The sequence below is a fragment of the Chlorocebus sabaeus genome, chromosome 23 (assembly GCF_047675955.1).
Source record: "Chlorocebus sabaeus isolate Y175 chromosome 23, mChlSab1.0.hap1, whole genome shotgun sequence".
Taxonomy (NCBI): Eukaryota; Metazoa; Chordata; class Mammalia; order Primates; family Cercopithecidae; genus Chlorocebus; species Chlorocebus sabaeus.
Window position 1 is genome coordinate 73,062,794 of NC_132926.1, and position 17,538 is coordinate 73,080,331.

Sequence of the window (17,538 nt, forward strand, 5' to 3'; positions counted from 1 at the left end):
AAGTAGTAAAACACTGTACACGTTAAGAAGATTTAATACATGCTTAAAAAGAGGATGATACAAAGGAATATGCATAAAATAATTCCTACTTACACAGAAGAAAACAATTTATACACATGTATATGCTTGTATATACATTCTAGAAAAATACATACACTTTTTTCATGAGTTAAACCTGGAAGGTAGTGATGGTGGTCAACAAAAAAAAGAAAGGAAAATTTTAATTTTTATTGTATACCCTTTTGTAAGATTTTACAGATTTTATCATCTGCATGCTTTAGTTAGGTAATTTTTAAAGATTTAATTGTATTAAACGATACAAAGGCAGCCCAGCACATTGGCTCACACCTGTAATCACAGCACTTTGGGAGGCTGCAGCGGATGGATCACTTAATGCCAGTAGTTCGAGACCAGCCTGGTCAACATGGTGAAACCTCATCTCTACTAAAAACACAAAAAATTAGCCAAGCATGGTGGTGCATGCTCATAGTCCCAACTACTCAGAAAGCTGAGGCAGGAAAATCACTTGAAAGTGGGAGGCGGAGGTTGTGGTGAGCAGAGATTGCACCACTGCACTCCAGCCTGGGTGAGAGACCAAGACTCCATCTCAAAAAAAAAAAAAAAAAAAAAAAGATACAAAGTCCTAAAACCTTCATTATGGATAATAAAAAGTTTCTAACACTTATCCAACACTTTTTATATCATAATCATTGGATGTCATGATCTAAATCTTACAACACTCTTAAAGGGACCAAACTTCCAACTTCCAAAAAAATTATGACTTGACAAACAATTCATCTTAACTTTTATTTCTTACATGAAATTTGCAATGCTGTAACTTTAAGTGTGATATTTGAGTTAATTTAAAAAAATGGAATTTATAGTTGCCTGAGGTAACTTTTCTGACATCTCTTTTTCTCTATTGCTGCAACATAAATTGAAAATATAAACTATTTCTTGCCATCTCTTTCTTAAAATATAATTACAAGAGCATAGGATTTTTATGGATGACATTCTATACCGTGACACAAATCTTTATGAGCTTTTCTCAAGAGTAAACAGAAGATGGCTTCCTCAACCAAGCAAAAGTTACAAGTTTCTGTTATAGTCACCTCCTAATACCCACTTACTCCACCTCCAATCCAAAAAAATCCATCTGCTTTCTTCCCTACAACTTTGTTTCCCTTAATCAAACAGTCCTTCCAACATGTCACCTGACTTCAATATTTTACATTTTTCCAAATCTTTCCAACTCACTCCTAAAGTATTCCCCTAACACAGCCTGAGAAAATTCTAATATTGTATATGTTCAACCAGAGACCAAACATGAGCTAATACTGTAAACAAGAACAGCCCAAAACAGATTTGGTAAAATCAAGGTTCTATGTAAGAGATGAAGGAGTAGTGGAGTATTTGACACCCCATTCAGTACAAGGTTGATTCAGAGAGTTGGATGGGTTAAATTGATATCATCCTCTATAACAGGAGTCAGCAACCATTTTCTGATAAAAGTACAGAGAGCAAATATTTTAGACTTTGCCACCAAGAGGCAAAATCAAGCATAGTATATAGATATTTATATAACAAAAGAGAAAACAAATATTCACAAATATTTTGTTGGCAAATTCAAAATACAGTAATAATTGGGTACATGTTATTGTAATGCCAGTCTCCTAATGAGAAGAATGAAAATCTTTTGATGGCCATAATACTTCCCCTATCACTGCAGTTCAAAGTTAGTGTTTACAATCAAAATCAACTTTCAATGTTCACCTATTAATGCAGACATTTAATAAGATTTTAAGTCTTTCATATTTGTACAGTACATAGACTGGTACTGCCAAATACCAATATCAATCCATGAGCATAAGATTTTAATTAAGTATATTCAGTGCTTAGCAGGTGTGGTGCAATGGCATAATAAACACAATGTTTCTTCATCGAATTCAATAACAAAATAATCCACACTCTGCTGTGCCTTAAAAGTGCCACATTTTAAATCCATTTCCTCTTCTTCTTTTGACACTACAGGCATGAACTAACAATAAAAATAAGATGCCACAGTACATTGATATGTGTGGCACTCGAAATGCTGTTGAGTTATAACTGTGTCACTGTGATTTGTATAGTGCCAAGCAGCAGTGTGAAGTGATGAGTGTGCCACATATGGTCTCTGTCACAACTGCCTGGCTCTGCCACTGTAGCGGGAAATCACTCACAGACAGCAGGTAAATGAATGAGCATGGCTGTGTTCCAATAAAACTTTATTTATGTACTCTGATATGTAAACATCACATAATTTTTGTTTGTCACAAAATATAATTCTTCCTTTGATTTTTTTCCAACCATTTAAAATGCAAACAGCATTCTTAGCTCATGGGCTGCACAAAAATAGGCAACTAGCTGGATTTGCCTCATGGGCTATAGTTTGCTGACTCACGCCCTATAAGAACCAAGAGAATCACTTTTCCACATAGAGAATTACCATTCTTCAATTAAGAGATCCTATTTATATTCTACTAGAAAAGCTAAATATGTTCTGATTTTAAATTTTTTAAAATGTACTTGAAATCCTAAGGCCTGAGACTAGATTTTGCTTTAGAATATAAGACTATACATTTCACATAATCACGGTATTCAAATATATCTACTACTGACAGGCAATAACAACTTATAATAAAGAGACCTCATTTGAAATCAGAAAACAGAGTCAACAAAATAACTAAATACGACCTTAATTCTTTACCATTTTACTAAAATTAATCAAAACTCCTTCTTTTGCAGACAAGTTAATGTTTATATTATTTTGGAATAACCTGCTATCTTTAATTTGTCATACTTAGCCTACTGACGTGTTGATTCAAAACTCCATTTAAGTTTGCAATAGGTCACCATTAGACGACTCATGTGTCCATACTGACAAAAAGCACAAAACAGACACTTAAATATATTCTTCTAAATTGTATAAACTTTATACAACTCAAAATTGTATAGACTTTAATTTTTCAAGTAATTTGATAAACTAAAATTACTGAGTCCCAAATTATTCATTTAAATAGTAACTAGATGAGATGAAATATTTGCATATATAATTTTAATAAATAGATGATTAAAAATAAATTAAGCGCAAAAACCCTTTCAGCATTTGGCAAAGAAGGTAGATGCAAAAAAAAGAGGCAGATGGGAGACAGGTGTTGGTAGGGAAGGAGAGAGATTATGTTATATGTAATAGAAACAAAGAAAGCAACCTCAGATTTAAGCCCCAAAATAATGTAGCCTAAATGCATGTGTGATGGGAAGTGCACAGCCTCAGGTGCCCAGTACTAGAAGCTACCTGAAGCTGAGAAACAGCCTTTGACCACATGGTAAGACACCATCCAAAAATTTTTCCTATAAATAGGAGATACTCCTACGAATAATTGAGTTTAACTCTCCTATATATTTAGACCTTGATAAATATTGTTGATATATAAATAATGAGACTACAATAAAATGCTTTGTGGTACATATTCAGATGGGTAAAAGTGGTAACTTTATCAGGTACATGTCATAGTGTTAGATTTCCATAACAGAGGGGATAAGTAATCTGTCCAGTTTCACAAACATAATTTGCCAAATTATACACCAACTTACATATGTAGAGACATGCTATAAGAGCGCTTATATATCTGTATGTTATATAACACTGGGTATTCTCCAATTATTTAATCTTTGCTAATCTGGTAAGTGAAATAGCCTAATTCTTTTTAATTTATATTTAATTGCCAATGAAGAATATCTTTTCCAAGTACTATTGGTAATTTGTATTTCTTTTTCCAGGAACTAAATGTTCATTTGTTTCTTTCACTTCTATTAGAATAATATTACAATACAATCTACAACTAAATTAACAATATTAATGCCTTCAGGAAAGAAAAGATGTTTAACTTAAAGCACTACTAAGTTAAAAAAAAAAAAAAAAAAAAGGAAGAAAGATTTTCCTAAGTCTTATATTACATTCAAAAAATACATACAGTTTTAACGGAATTACCTTATATTTATTTGAAAGTGCCAACACAGATACTGAATAATTCTCTGGGAATAAAATTCTTGAAGAAACCCTAATCTTAAACTCATATCCTAAATACAGATACTGTTCAATGAAATGTAACTAAAGTTTTATCTCAGTAAAATGTGAGCAATTAAAACTTCTATCACATTATCAAAGATTTATTACCTTTAATTTATTGCATTTTTGTTTACTGCTTCACCACTATAATTAAGAAACAATGATTTATGAGCATAACTAATTTTGCTCTCATTATACCCTAGAAAGCTATAAAACAAATTCTTCTTTGGTCACAAAATCTCTAATTTTACATAAGCTTATAACAGGTAGCTATTTTTAATTTTACCACATTATATTCCAATATCTACATACTCACTCTTTTTGGTGTTTATTAAAACATATTCATCAATTTCAGTGTAACCTCCTTGAAGGTATTAACCCTTACAACCTTAGATATATAGTAAATATACTGGATGAATAAATTAGTGAGTTATTTGGGAGCAATATAACACAAAAAAACAGGAATAATTTATGTCATATTCCTTCACCAGCAGCACGTGAATTGAGAAACGGAATGTCTCACTGCACAGGAACTGAGAAACTCTGCTATCTATTTTGTACCATACATTCAACTCTATTGTTTAGAGCAGAGTCTCTCAACCTCAATACTACTGATATTTTCACTAGGTAATTCTTTGTTTGGGAGGCTGTCCTGTGCACAGTAGAATGTTTAGCAGCATCTACAGCTAATGTCTCCAGATACTGTCAAATGTCCCCTGAAGTGTAAAATCACCCAGGGCAAGGACTACTGGTTTAGAGATAGCTGACATTTTAAATATCAATGGTCAGAAACCTAGTCAAAGTGCGACTCCTGTGTAGGGCATGAAAAACTTAGGAACAGCTTCAAAAATCTCAATAAGGCTGCTAGGCAAAACTCTGTGATGCAGGGTACTCCCATGCCTCCACTGCTCTCATCAGTAGTCAGTATACCAAAATTATTAAGCCTTCATCTTGTACACATGATTCGTGGACAAATATTTGTTAGTTTCTTCAATCCTATCTAGCCAGCTTTAAAGATTCCAAACACCTGGCTGGGCACAGTGGCTCATGCCTATAATCCCAGGACTCTGGCAGGCCGAGGCAGGTGAATCACTTGAAGTCAGGAATTTGAGATCAGCCTGGCCAGCAGGGCAAACCCCATCTCTACAAAAAACACAAAAATTAGCCAGGCATGGTGGCACATGCCTGTAACCCCAGCTACTCGGGAGGCTGAGGCCTGAGAATCGTTTGAACTGGGAGGCAGAGGTTGCAGTGAGTCGAGATCGCACTACTGCACTCCAGCCTGGGCAACAAAGTGAGACTTCATTTCAAAAAAAAAAAATGAAATAAAATTAAAAAAAAAAAAAGATTCCAAAACCCTTTCCAAGAGCCAGTCCGAGTTTCCCACCTTAGCTAATTACCTGTACCACTACCATGTTACTGAACAACAGAAAGAAGATTGTTTAATTATATTAGGTAGGGACATTTGGCTGAGCCATTTCAGGTAAAATTCCAACAGGTGATACGATATAACATGTCTAACATTGAGGAGCAATGAGTGCATAATCACTTATAGCTGTGAATCCGGCATAAAGAAAAACACATTCAATGTTTGTTAATAAATATATTTCCTTGTGTTGCTCCCAAACAAAATCAGGAGATAGGTTAAATATTTAGAAGTAGAGCACCTCATGTTTTCTAAATTCAAAAATGTACTACTAATTGCTTTTAATGTTTGAAAAGAACTAAAAACACGTTGAGATTTCTCAAAATTCCTTTTATATTTTATGCAACAAAAACAACAAAGTGAAGACGGAACTGATTTAATAGCCTATAACAGAAGACATCCCTGCTTCAAGAGAAAATAATTCAATTAAAAGTCAATTTTTTGTACTAAGTGCTCTGACATCAATAACTCTCTTATCTCTAACAGTAAGCAACCTAATTTCCAAAATGGTTCTTCCAATAAATTGAGAGGATGAAATGAGATTTAAAAATATATATAAATTTGGAAAAGCATAAAGCATTATTCTAATGTCAAATACTAGCAACAATTGGGCAAATGAATGTAACATCACACAGAACTTTGATATTCAGAATTACCAAAAGTAGTGATGAAAATGAGTAAAATTAACACATTTCTCAAAACATGCCACTCTGACCCCCAAAATTTACTTTTCATTACTTGTAAAAATAATTGAAATTTTAAATCTGATAGAGTACAACTATAAAGCAATAATAATACTAGTATTTAACCTGTTCATATTTTGTAAATACTTACATTACTTGCAAACTTTCTGCTGTTAAATTATTCCACATGATCTCATTTGCCTGAAGATTTTCATTTTCTTCCAATAAGGAAGTATCAAACTCTATTTCTTGTTCTTTATCAGCCGTCGTTCTAGTAAAGCATGCCAAATAATTTTGGTCATTGTAAATGCAGTATCATAATACATCTTCATATACACCAAAGGCAGAATATATGTTTTTATCCAAAATTATGTTAACAAAGTAAACACAGATAATATAAATCACAACTAAATCCTGGGTTTCAAAATTGTGTAACTTGAGACTTAGTTTCCTTTTTTGCAGAATTCAGGTATTAACCTGCTTTATTCCTGTCACAATTGTAGTAAGTATAAAATAAGATGCCATGGAAAAGTATTTGGTGCATCATAAAGTTTAATATACATATAAAGTTATGGTACTATTATATAAGTGTTAAAAAGAAAACATAATTTCATGGATTGAATATGGATTTCAGCATGGATTAAATATGGATTAACAATGAATATATTTTTACATATAAAAAACTATACATTATATAGTTATCATCATTAAGAACTTTTAAAATTAAAAGCAGACAAATTAATCTGAAATATTACATGTCTTAATAACATCTTAAATATTTCTTATTTTTATCTGCGGTTAACTATTATATGAATGAAAAATAATACTGTCATAAATCCTTAAAGAGGAATAAACATGTCATACCTGTGAACATCTATGAAATTATTGTATTCTGTACTAGGATCTATCTGTTCAACCGACATTTGAATCTCTTTATGGACATTCACTATCTCCTCTGTGACAAGACTGGTTATCTGGCTGTATTCATCAAATATACCTTTGCTGAAAACAAAAATAAAATTTTGCAGCATTTTAAAGTTTTATCAAGAGAAATACCATCTCAAAAAGGATTCAGAAAAATAAGCATAAGAAATGTAACATCAAAATGTACAGATGCTTGTTTCCTGTACCACCTTATTTCATACCTGGAGAGGAAAGTGGGGGGATTATATAAATGTACAGATTAGCAATTTATATTTGTTATCATACAATAATTACAAGTGATCTAGAATAAGGCATTACTTTTTCAAACATGTATGTGATACGTCCAAAATGTAGGGCCAGAGTTGATAACTTTCTGTGTCTAAATATTCTCATATAAATTTTGGGTTGTATAACATGGAACTCTGATCAACTCCTGACTCTTTAATGTTCCTTTCCAGTGTCTGCTACTTCCTCACATGCTCTACCTGTCTGGTTCTTCCCTGCTTCTCTGGGCCTCTGCTCTTTTTTGTATACTTAGTTGAACTGGTTCTATACCTTGAAAGACATCTAAATTTCTTCTCTTGACCTCCAATCGGTAGCAAAAATGTCATCAAAATTATTAGCCTGGTCTAATAAATGCAAAAGGGAAAAAACTATTCCATCGCAAAGACCAGCTTCCTACTTAAAAATGATATACTGTAAAAATATGCCATAGATCACTGTCAACAACAAGTGTAGACAGACAAGCTTATCCTGCATATGCTGAAATAAATATAAAGCATGGTTTGTTTTTCTTTTCCACAATAATTACTTATAAAAAACTAATCCTCACAAGCTCCCTTATTGTGAGGTATTCTCTCAATTACTTTATTTTAAATAGGAAAATATCATTTAGGTTAAAAAAAAGAGATTTAAACTGTTTCAGGCAATGCTAGTTTCAAATAATTGGAGAAATCACCTGACAGACACAATTTAAAGAAAAGAGGAGGCAGAAAAATTTAATACAGATTTAGTTAATATCTCTGGGATTATAATCTCATAAGTAAAAGTACTGAATGTTGTTCATGTAAATAAGCCTATCTAAATAATTCTTTTAAAGCAAGACAGTGGAGATCGTTAACATTCACCTTTAATACAAATGGGGAGGAAAAATGAAAAAAATCTCCTAATATTACATGAATGGGTATTTGTTCCATGAGATTCAACGGAGGTGATATAATCATGCTTGGAATTTTTAAATTCTAAATCTAAAATAATATATTACAAAGTACAAATAACATACCATGGAAAACTATTATATGTCTCAAAAAAATATTCCAGTGATGATGAAGACACTATTCTTGAAAATTCATGTGAACAGTTTAAAAATGTCTATTAATAAAGGAAGTAGGAAAGGAAATATTTCTAAATCAATAGTACGTACTTTAGAGATAAGTAAATTTATGAATCAAATATTTAAGTAGACATTTCACTATTTTATCAACACTAAAAAGTTTACATATTCAAATTAACTAAAAACACTTTATCTTATGTGAATATGGAGGATCACTTAAAATTTAGTCTTACCTACACACAAGTATATACTATCTAATTATCTTTATTTTCACACAAAGAGAAGTAAAAGTCAAGCAGAGTCTGGAAGGCAGCAAAGACAAATTTGCTCTTCTAATTTCAGAGGCTGTGGAAGTCAACAGTCCAAGAAATATTATCCCTAACCTGAAATATTTGTATGTAAACAGAATAATCTAACACAGTGATAGCTAGTTGTACTAAATCTGTTATGGCACCAGGGAGCCCTTCAAAGAAAACAATGCCAATCTCTGCCTCTGTCTTCACAAGGCCTTCTGTGTGTCTCTCTGGGTCCTTCCTCTCATCTTCTTACAAGGACTCCAGTCATTGGATTTAGGGCCTACTCTAAATCCAGAATGATTTCATCTTGAGATCCTTGACTAATTACATCTGCAAAGACCCTATTTCCAAATAAGGTCACATTCTGAGATTCTGGGTACACAGGAATTTTAAGGGTACATTCTTCAAATCACTACATTCCTCTCACAGAGAGTGCAGGGTTAGTCAGAAGACTTCAAGCTTCAAGTTCCAGATCTGCCACCTCTTAGCTTTGTAATTCTGGGTCCATTCTCACTTGTCTGTCAAAGATAAACCCTGGATATAACCTGTACTTCCTCACTCTACAGGATACTGTAAGGAATAAGTGAGCAAATGCACATGAAACTGCTTTGCAAAGTGCAATGTAGTGTATAAACGAAATGTTTTGTTTTAAAAGTTATCATTTTACCTTTAACAGTTACTTTGGCATTTATTAACCCATTTATGACTAGTGTTCCATTGTTGGAACGCTAAGCTTATGGGATTTATTTATATCCTACTGCTCAAGGTTATTGCTAAGGTCTGATTTTTCACACACAAAAAATGTTCACACAAAAAAATTTGCAACCTCTGGCATAAATGGGTTAATTTATGTAATATACAGGCTTCCTCTTGTACCATAACCTGAAAAATGCTCATAATAATTTTTCACATCAATTTACATTTCAAAATATGCTAAACCTAAGAGCTTATGTGCTAATTTATGTAATTACAGATAAAGTAACTACAATGCAAGAACCTGCATTAAACTGGTCCAAGTTCCTTTTCTCATACTTCACTACTTATTTGTGAACTTTATCTCCACCTGAGAGATAACCAACCATTTACTTCTTTTCTAACTCTCTTTCATTACTACACCATTCTTCAACCCTACACATAGTTCACAGCAACTCTAACATTGAAGAATTACCCTACGCAATTTTCAGTGAAAGAAAATTGAATTTAGTCATTTGGAAGGCACTAAAACAACTAAGCAAGGAGATAGGGTCTACCAAAGGATGACTTTTTTTTTCTGTCATTTTGTATCAGTGTGTATGATAAACATGTGTGCATTTGACTTACTAATTAAAGTATATTGTTAGATCGGGAAGGCAAGAACTGTGGCCTGCTCATCTCTATATCCCTAAGCATCAGGTAATGTGTTTTGCATATGTAAAACTTCAATAAACATGTGTTGATTTTAATCTTATACAGAAGAAAGAACAAGAAGCTGACAAATAAACCTTCAAAAAAATCTCTTCCTTGAGCCTTTCAGTTGTTCAAGATTTAAATACCCAACTCTCTGGAGGCAGATATTCACTTCCAAACACTTTTCAACTTATAATATTTTTTTTTTCATTTAAATTTTCAGCTAAGGGAACAAAACAAAAACATACAAAAGAAGGACCATTTTGGAAGTCAGCTAGAAGGTTTAGGGGATAAGCCCAAACTGAAGGGACATCAAAAGTGAAAATCAAGAAGAATCAAGGTCTGAAATACCCATTGGACTGAGTCAATAATAAAACTTACGAAACAACACCTAAACTAGAGAGAAAATATGTTGAAATCATTTTGTGAAGGCATTTTATGATAAAAAGAAAATGTATCTTACAGTGCTTTTATCATTTCTTCTTGCATCTTTTGTAAGGAGTCCAGAAGCAAGGGAAGTGTGATATCATAATACTGACTCTGATGCAGCTGTGCCCCTTTCAACGCCAATACATACTGATTGTGCAACATATGAAGTTTCATTGTCGCTTTGTCATATCGTTCCTTGGCCTTTTCAGTTTCCTTCCCTGAAAAAAAAAAAAAGAAGAACGTTAGTAAAAGAAAAAAATTTTATCTTCACTACATGAAAACTGAATTACTACTGTTTTGTTATTTCACACATTTTATAAATAACAAAATTTTATTGAACACATACTATGTGCTTAGCTTTATGCAAGGTACTGTTGATTTGCCCATCCTTAACACAAAGGTTGCCAAGAAGGAGGCATGTAGGATACTAAATGGTGAATAAAAGTCAAAGTAAAACACAAAAAAGTACAGATATATGATCCTTTTCATCTTCAAGAAGCTTATACCAAATTGAAACAACAGTGCACATAAAACTGTAAAACCAAGAAACCAAGAAAGTTTGTAAATAATGCTAAATTTTTAGGTCTATGTTTGAGATATCAACAAAGACAAGGGTACTCAGAGGAGGCTTTGTGGAGAACCAAACCTTAAAATATAGGACATGTCTGGAGAAGTATAAAAAAGATAAGAACAGATAGTCCCTTCCTCTCACCTTCCTTTTTTCCCTTCATTCCTTCCTTCCTTTCACTCAACGAATATTATTAGCTGAACACTACTAGGAACTGTGCTAAACACTGGGAATTCAGTATTTGGCAAAACAGAGTCCTTGACATAGAGCCTTGTGAACTGGAATATTGAGTGAATACATGGAAAGAACAAAGTTACATAGAGATAAGCTTATCTAAAGACAGCAAGTTTTGAGAAAGTTAAAGAAATAGGTCTGCTTAGGTAGGGCACTTCTAGGTGCTGAATGACTTGAAAATCAAGCAGAGAAATTTAGACTTCATGTAGAAGTCTGAGAGATACTGATAATGTTATAAGTTAAAACATTTTATGGTTACTCCACTAGTCATTTAGAAAACATTTACAGATTGCCAATATAAGCGAATGAATATATAAATAAATGAAAATTTTAAGCAGATCTTAAACTTTTGATGCAAATTACGCAAATATTTCTTGTCAACGTAGATTCAGAAAACAAACTGTTCAAGGTATTTACTAATTTCTGCCCTTTCCAAAGAGGTCCTCCAAATAAATCCCCTCCCCAGAAACAGATCTTCAAGTTGAGAATTTTTGACGGCAGCCTCCCTTTTGTTGCTGTTCTGCGTAGGCTCAGCAACCACCTGAGTATTCCTCATTTAAGAATCTCAGTACCCCAGAGCAAAGAGCAGAGAAAAGGTGAGGCTTTTGCAAAGAGGGACAATTTCAGACCTCAGACCATTCCTAGGAAGAAGAACAGAATGAGAAATAGAATTCCTTTGCTTTCTCATCATCCCTCCAATTCTGACGCTCAGGAACTACATCCACATCACATAAACAGAAACAAACCTTCTGGCAGACTTGTATGTCTCTACTATCAATACATTCTAGTGTTCACAAACACTAGAATCACCACTACTTCTAGGGAGTAACACATAATTATATTAAAGAGTTTAATTCTGTACCCATAGTCCATTCACTGGCTCTTGCACATGGGGATATTAATAACTGTCCAAGTTATTAATAAAATGTTACCCAGATAATCTATTTCACTTTATAACATAAAGAACTTCTCAATAAGAAAATATTTTCACCTGAGTATCTCTAACCCCTGTCACTGCTGACCAGAAACATGTTCTAAGACTAGAGTGGCAGGAGGGAAGCAAGTACATTAATTCAGTTCTCACCAGAAGAAAATCAGAAAGAAAAAAAAAAAAACAGCTTTAATCACTAAAGTAGTAGTTTTTCAAACTTTTTGAATACCACCCACAAGATAATATATTTTATGTCACAAACTAGTAAATAATCATATATGTGTTTATATAACTTTAATATAAAATGATTATTCTCCTTACTATGAGGTATGCCCAGTGATTTTTTCAAAAATTCAAATCTATTTGAATTTTTTTAATGTTTATCAGAAATCAGTAAACTTTTTGTCTCAGTTAAAGTAAATCCCTAGAGATTTATTTCACTCTGCATGACACTTGGCACAACTTTTTAACTTAGCAATTAATAAAATGACTTCGGTAATACTAACCATGAATGATTCTTAATGTTCTAAGGAATATATCTTCCCACATGATCAGTTACTATAATAATTTTTCATAGAATAATATAATAGCATTTTTATTCATGAATATTACTACTTAGCATTCTTCTTACAGAATATATTTCATTAAAAGTCCCCAAAAGTCAATGCAATTGCCTGGGTACAATGGCTAATGTGTAATCCCAACACTTTCAGAGGCTGAGGCGGGCAGATTACTTGAGGTCAGGAGTTCGAGGCCGGCCTGGCCAGCACAGTGAAACGCTGTCTCTACTAAAAATACAAAAAAATTAGCTGGGTGTGGTAGTGCGTGCCTGTGGTACCAGGCATTGGGGAGGCTGAGGCAGGAGTATGACTTTAACCCAGGAGGCCGAGGGTGCAGTGAACCAAGATCAAGCCACTTCACTCCAGCCTGGGCAACAGAATGAGACTCCATCAAAAAAAAAAAGAAGGTCAATGCAACTGACATATCTATGGCCAGCCCACAGCCTTCCGTCTAAAAATGAGCACCCTTTTCCTTTCCACCCACACAAGTTGGGAGGAGGCTTCTATATGAAGCTGACACCCAAGATCTAAGGTATATAACTGCCCATATAGGAACCAATATTTTGGCTAGAAGCTAAGTCATATTAATTCCTGAATAAGAGTAAAAGTTCACTAACTCGTGCTACAGAAGCTGCCCTTTTTAAGGCCCATTTCAAGGTTTTTGGTTTTTGGTCTGGTTTTTTTTTTTTTTACTCATCATTTTTAAGCTAGGTTAAGTTTCATTGACTACTTGAAATTGAATAAATTAATTCTGACAACAGTTCAAAAGGTCAGGTACAATTAACCAGATAAGTTAATTCCAAGTAATAAAGACACTTTCTACAGTCCACATGTTCATAATAAGAAAACAAAACAAGCAGTTACCATGCAAGTGTATTTGAGTATTGTGTTCTAAGATGTTACGTTTTACTGTCAGTTCAAAAGGTATAATCAATTCACGGAATTCCACATTTTGCTCTATTTAAAAATTTTATTGTTATATTAACTATTATTCCTAATTCCCTAAATTTTTTAGTCTAACTTCAGAAGACAATCTCTCTACACATTTTCATTGAGACATTTAAACCACCCATCTGTCCTCCCATTTGCACAGATATTTAAACTGTACACTACCCATCTGTCTTTCTAGCTGGTGTAAAATGATTCACTAAATACACAACACTCAACTCACTAAGATTTTATGCTCCAAGATAACATTAGAAAAGTTAAGAATTTCCCAGATGCCTTTATCTTTATTAAATATAGTATATGACAAACAACCTGAAGCTATTAAAGCCAAAATTTAATCACCAACAGCTTACCAATGGTCATTAATAACAATTACAAAAATATTTAATGCCTTTGGAAACATCCAATGCGAAATCCATTGTATTAAAATAATAATAATAAATTCTCAAAACCACTTTCAGGTTTAAAACCAGATTTCAGGTTATGTTTTAACAGATTTTGGGGAGGAGTACTCCACAGCTCACATACACTTCTACATTTGGTTATAAGGCATACTTACGCATGCACATTATCAATCAATCTTTTATCTCCCTCCCTTGAAGGTATAAACAAAGAGTTTTAAAAACATGCTCACTTATCATGATTTAGAAAGGGATTCTATGCTACTTTTTACTGATTTGTTTTAAAATAAATGTTTACGGTGCTATACAGGATATATAAGTCAATTTCAGAAATGTTAATACCATATAAAAACCAATGTTACAAATAAAAACCTTAAAATTCCTTTTACTTAACAAAATTGCTGCAAAAAATAACCTAATACAATTCTGTTTACTTCAAAATCTCTCAGATCACTAATACACTTTCTTAACTTTTAAATAAATGCATATGATCTTAAAATTATGTGAAATATATAGAATAAAACAATTCTTATTTTTCATTCAACAGATACAGAATCCTATCTTTGTTCTGTGTGCTTTTTTCCTTTTTTTCTTTAAACGATGACAGGCATTGGAGCAGGGCATGGAGTGTTCTATGTGTCAATCAACAAGGAGGAAAACATCCAATTTTTCCTCCTCCACATAATAAAATTCACAGAGATTAAATTATAATTCGTTTGCCACAACTTGTTGACAAATCTATTTAATGTTTTGTAATAAAAGAATGTAACAACATGTCACGCCATAAACAATATAATGAAGCTAGCAAAACTCAATTATGTAAGTTTGACATTTACAAGAGAAAGGCTAGACTACTCATTAAGCTAGTCTAAAAAGTCACCTTTTTTATTATAAACTTCTGAAGTTTGCCATTTGTGAAATATTATGGTAGAAAGCCTGTGATAATAAATAAGAAGTGATTATTTTCTAAAAATAAAGTGCCCACAAGTACACCCTCCTTTGATTTGGATAACCAAACTTTCTACTACCTTATAATTTTCCTTTCTTTCAGAACATTCCTTGTTAATACAGTTTGGCTCTGTGTCCCCACCCAAATCTCATCTGGAATTATAATCCTTGTAATTCCCATGTGTCAAGGGAGGGACCAGGTGGAAGGTGACTGAATCATGAAGGGGTTTTTTCCCCCCATGCTGTTCTCGTGATAGTGAGTTCTCAGAAGAGCTGATGGTTTTATAAGGCAGTTTTCCCTGCTCTTGCTCAGTCTCTCACCTGCCACCATGAAGTCATGTCTCTTCCTCTTTCACCATGATTGTTAAGTTTCCTGAGGCCTCCCCAGCAATGTTAAACTGTGAGCCAATTAAACCTCTTTTCTTTATAAATTGCCCAGTAAGTATATGTCTTTATAGCAGTGTGAAAAGAGATTAATATGCTCCTCAACTTCACAATTTTACTTATTACTCTACAATCACTATCCTAGGCACACTGAGTATGAAGAAAATGCACAGGAATTCATCTTAACTTATAGTTACTTGGGTCAAATGTATACACAAGTTTTTTTTCACATGGAAGTTAAATTCAAGTGTGATATGTAGAAGCAATGAAGGAGCTACCTTTTTAACTCAGTGTGGTTCTGACAAGAACAATGTTAAAAGTCAATTCTAGTCTTAGCTTTTCCTTTGATTAGCTGTGCAGCCCCAAGCAAACCATTTAATCTAAATTTTAGTTTCTAATTTTTAAACATAGGAGTTAAATTATCTGCCCTTTCTAATTCACTGGGTTGTAATATAGATTAAATGGCAGAAAATTGACAAAATGCAGTTAATAGCAAAGGCTAAATAAAGCACAGAATTTGGAAAGAAAAAAAGAAAAAAAAAACTTTTGTGTTTATATGCTCCTATAAAGCATTAAAAAAAAATAATAGGTATGGCTAGGCACGGTGGCTCACACTTGTAATCCCAGCATTTTGGGGGACAGAGGCGGAAGGATCATGAGGTCAGGAGTTCAACACCAGCCTGGCCAATATGGTGAAACCTTGTCTCTATTTAAAAATACAAAAATTAGCTGGGTGGTGGTGTGCATTCCCAGCTATTCGGGAGGCTGAGGCAGGACAATCACTGGAACCAGGAGGCAGAGCTTGCAGTGAGCCGAGATCGTGCCATTGCACTCCAGCCTGGGCGACAGAGTAAGATTCCATCTCAAAATAATAATAATAATAATAAATAATAATAAATAAGTATATACATATTTTGCTACTTTTAATAAATTTCCGGGCATAAGAAAATTTGATTTATCAAGAAATATGTATTAAACATTTTATGGGTTTTGAACTGTTCAGAGAACTGAAAGTGATACTTTATTTAAAAATTCAATATAAAACACCTTTAAAGAGCAAGTTCTCAAACTCTGTGTAATATAATTTCCTTGCATATATAGTGATTGCTACATTTGATTGACCTACAGTCTTCTAACAACCTGTAAAGTGAATGATGTACCATGTCCAAATCTACATTCCATAATTTTACGATACTGTGAATGAGGGAATTCTGGGTAGCTGGGATATGGCAGCAGCATAATTCTGAATCTCCCACATATTACCCAAAACTATAATAAAGAAAAAAAGGAAAAATATAACTCATACCCTCAGCATAACAGGCAGACAGAGTCCACATTTTAAATTGGCTATGAGTAGAAAAGTAAACACCAAATCTCTACAAATGATCTCTCCCCCTCCCATAGCAAGCCTTTATGAAGACCAAAGGCTGCTGGGTGGGTTGTTTGGGGGTGGGTGTAGGGGGGTGAGGCAGGGGTGGGGGTGAAGAGAAGAAACAGCAGCATGCTTAAGACTGATCTAAAAACAACCATCAGAAAAAGAAGGTCTGCTCTACATGTGAAAATACTGAAAAACTGTAGTGGTAGATCACAGCAGTGACAGTAATGTAAGAAAGAAGGAGGAACTAAGATACTATTTCTCATCTACCAAATTGAGAAACTCTGTTGGTGAGATGTGGAGAAAAAAAATTCATACATTTCTAGTAGAAATGCAAATTGGTATAATCCTTATAGAAGGAAATTTGGCAATATCTAACAAAATAACATGTAAGTATACTTTTTAACCCAGCAATCACACTTCTTGGAATTTATATCACACTTCTGGGAATTCATGCCTCCAATCACACACACAAACACACACACATACAAAAAACACATATATAAAGTTATTTTAAGCTATATGTCCATATGTAGGAAAGGGCTTAAATAATCTTAAAGTGGTATGCAGTTGAAATGAATGAAAAAACTAGCAAGAGACTGAC

At 33.4% G+C, this 17,538-nt stretch overlaps 1 protein-coding gene across 8 annotated transcripts in view; it reads right to left on the minus strand.

Moving 5' to 3' along the window:
• The window catches only part of FER (FER tyrosine kinase), a 452,292-nt gene that overhangs the window by 315,335 nt on the left and 119,419 nt on the right, over nt 1–17,538 (minus strand). For all 8 annotated transcript variants that reach the window (XR_005235731.2, XM_037984945.2, XM_008014098.3 and 5 more), the window contains 3 exons: nt 10,620–10,803; nt 7,082–7,219; nt 6,369–6,488 (listed from right to left, as the gene is read on the minus strand). Coding sequence is in view for 7 of the 8 variants with exons in the window: in XM_037984945.2 (XP_037840873.2) it covers nt 6,369–6,488; nt 7,082–7,219; nt 10,620–10,803 (442 nt within the window). In the remaining variant the exon portion in view is untranslated. The remainder of the gene's footprint in view (nt 1–6,368; nt 6,489–7,081; nt 7,220–10,619; nt 10,804–17,538) is intronic.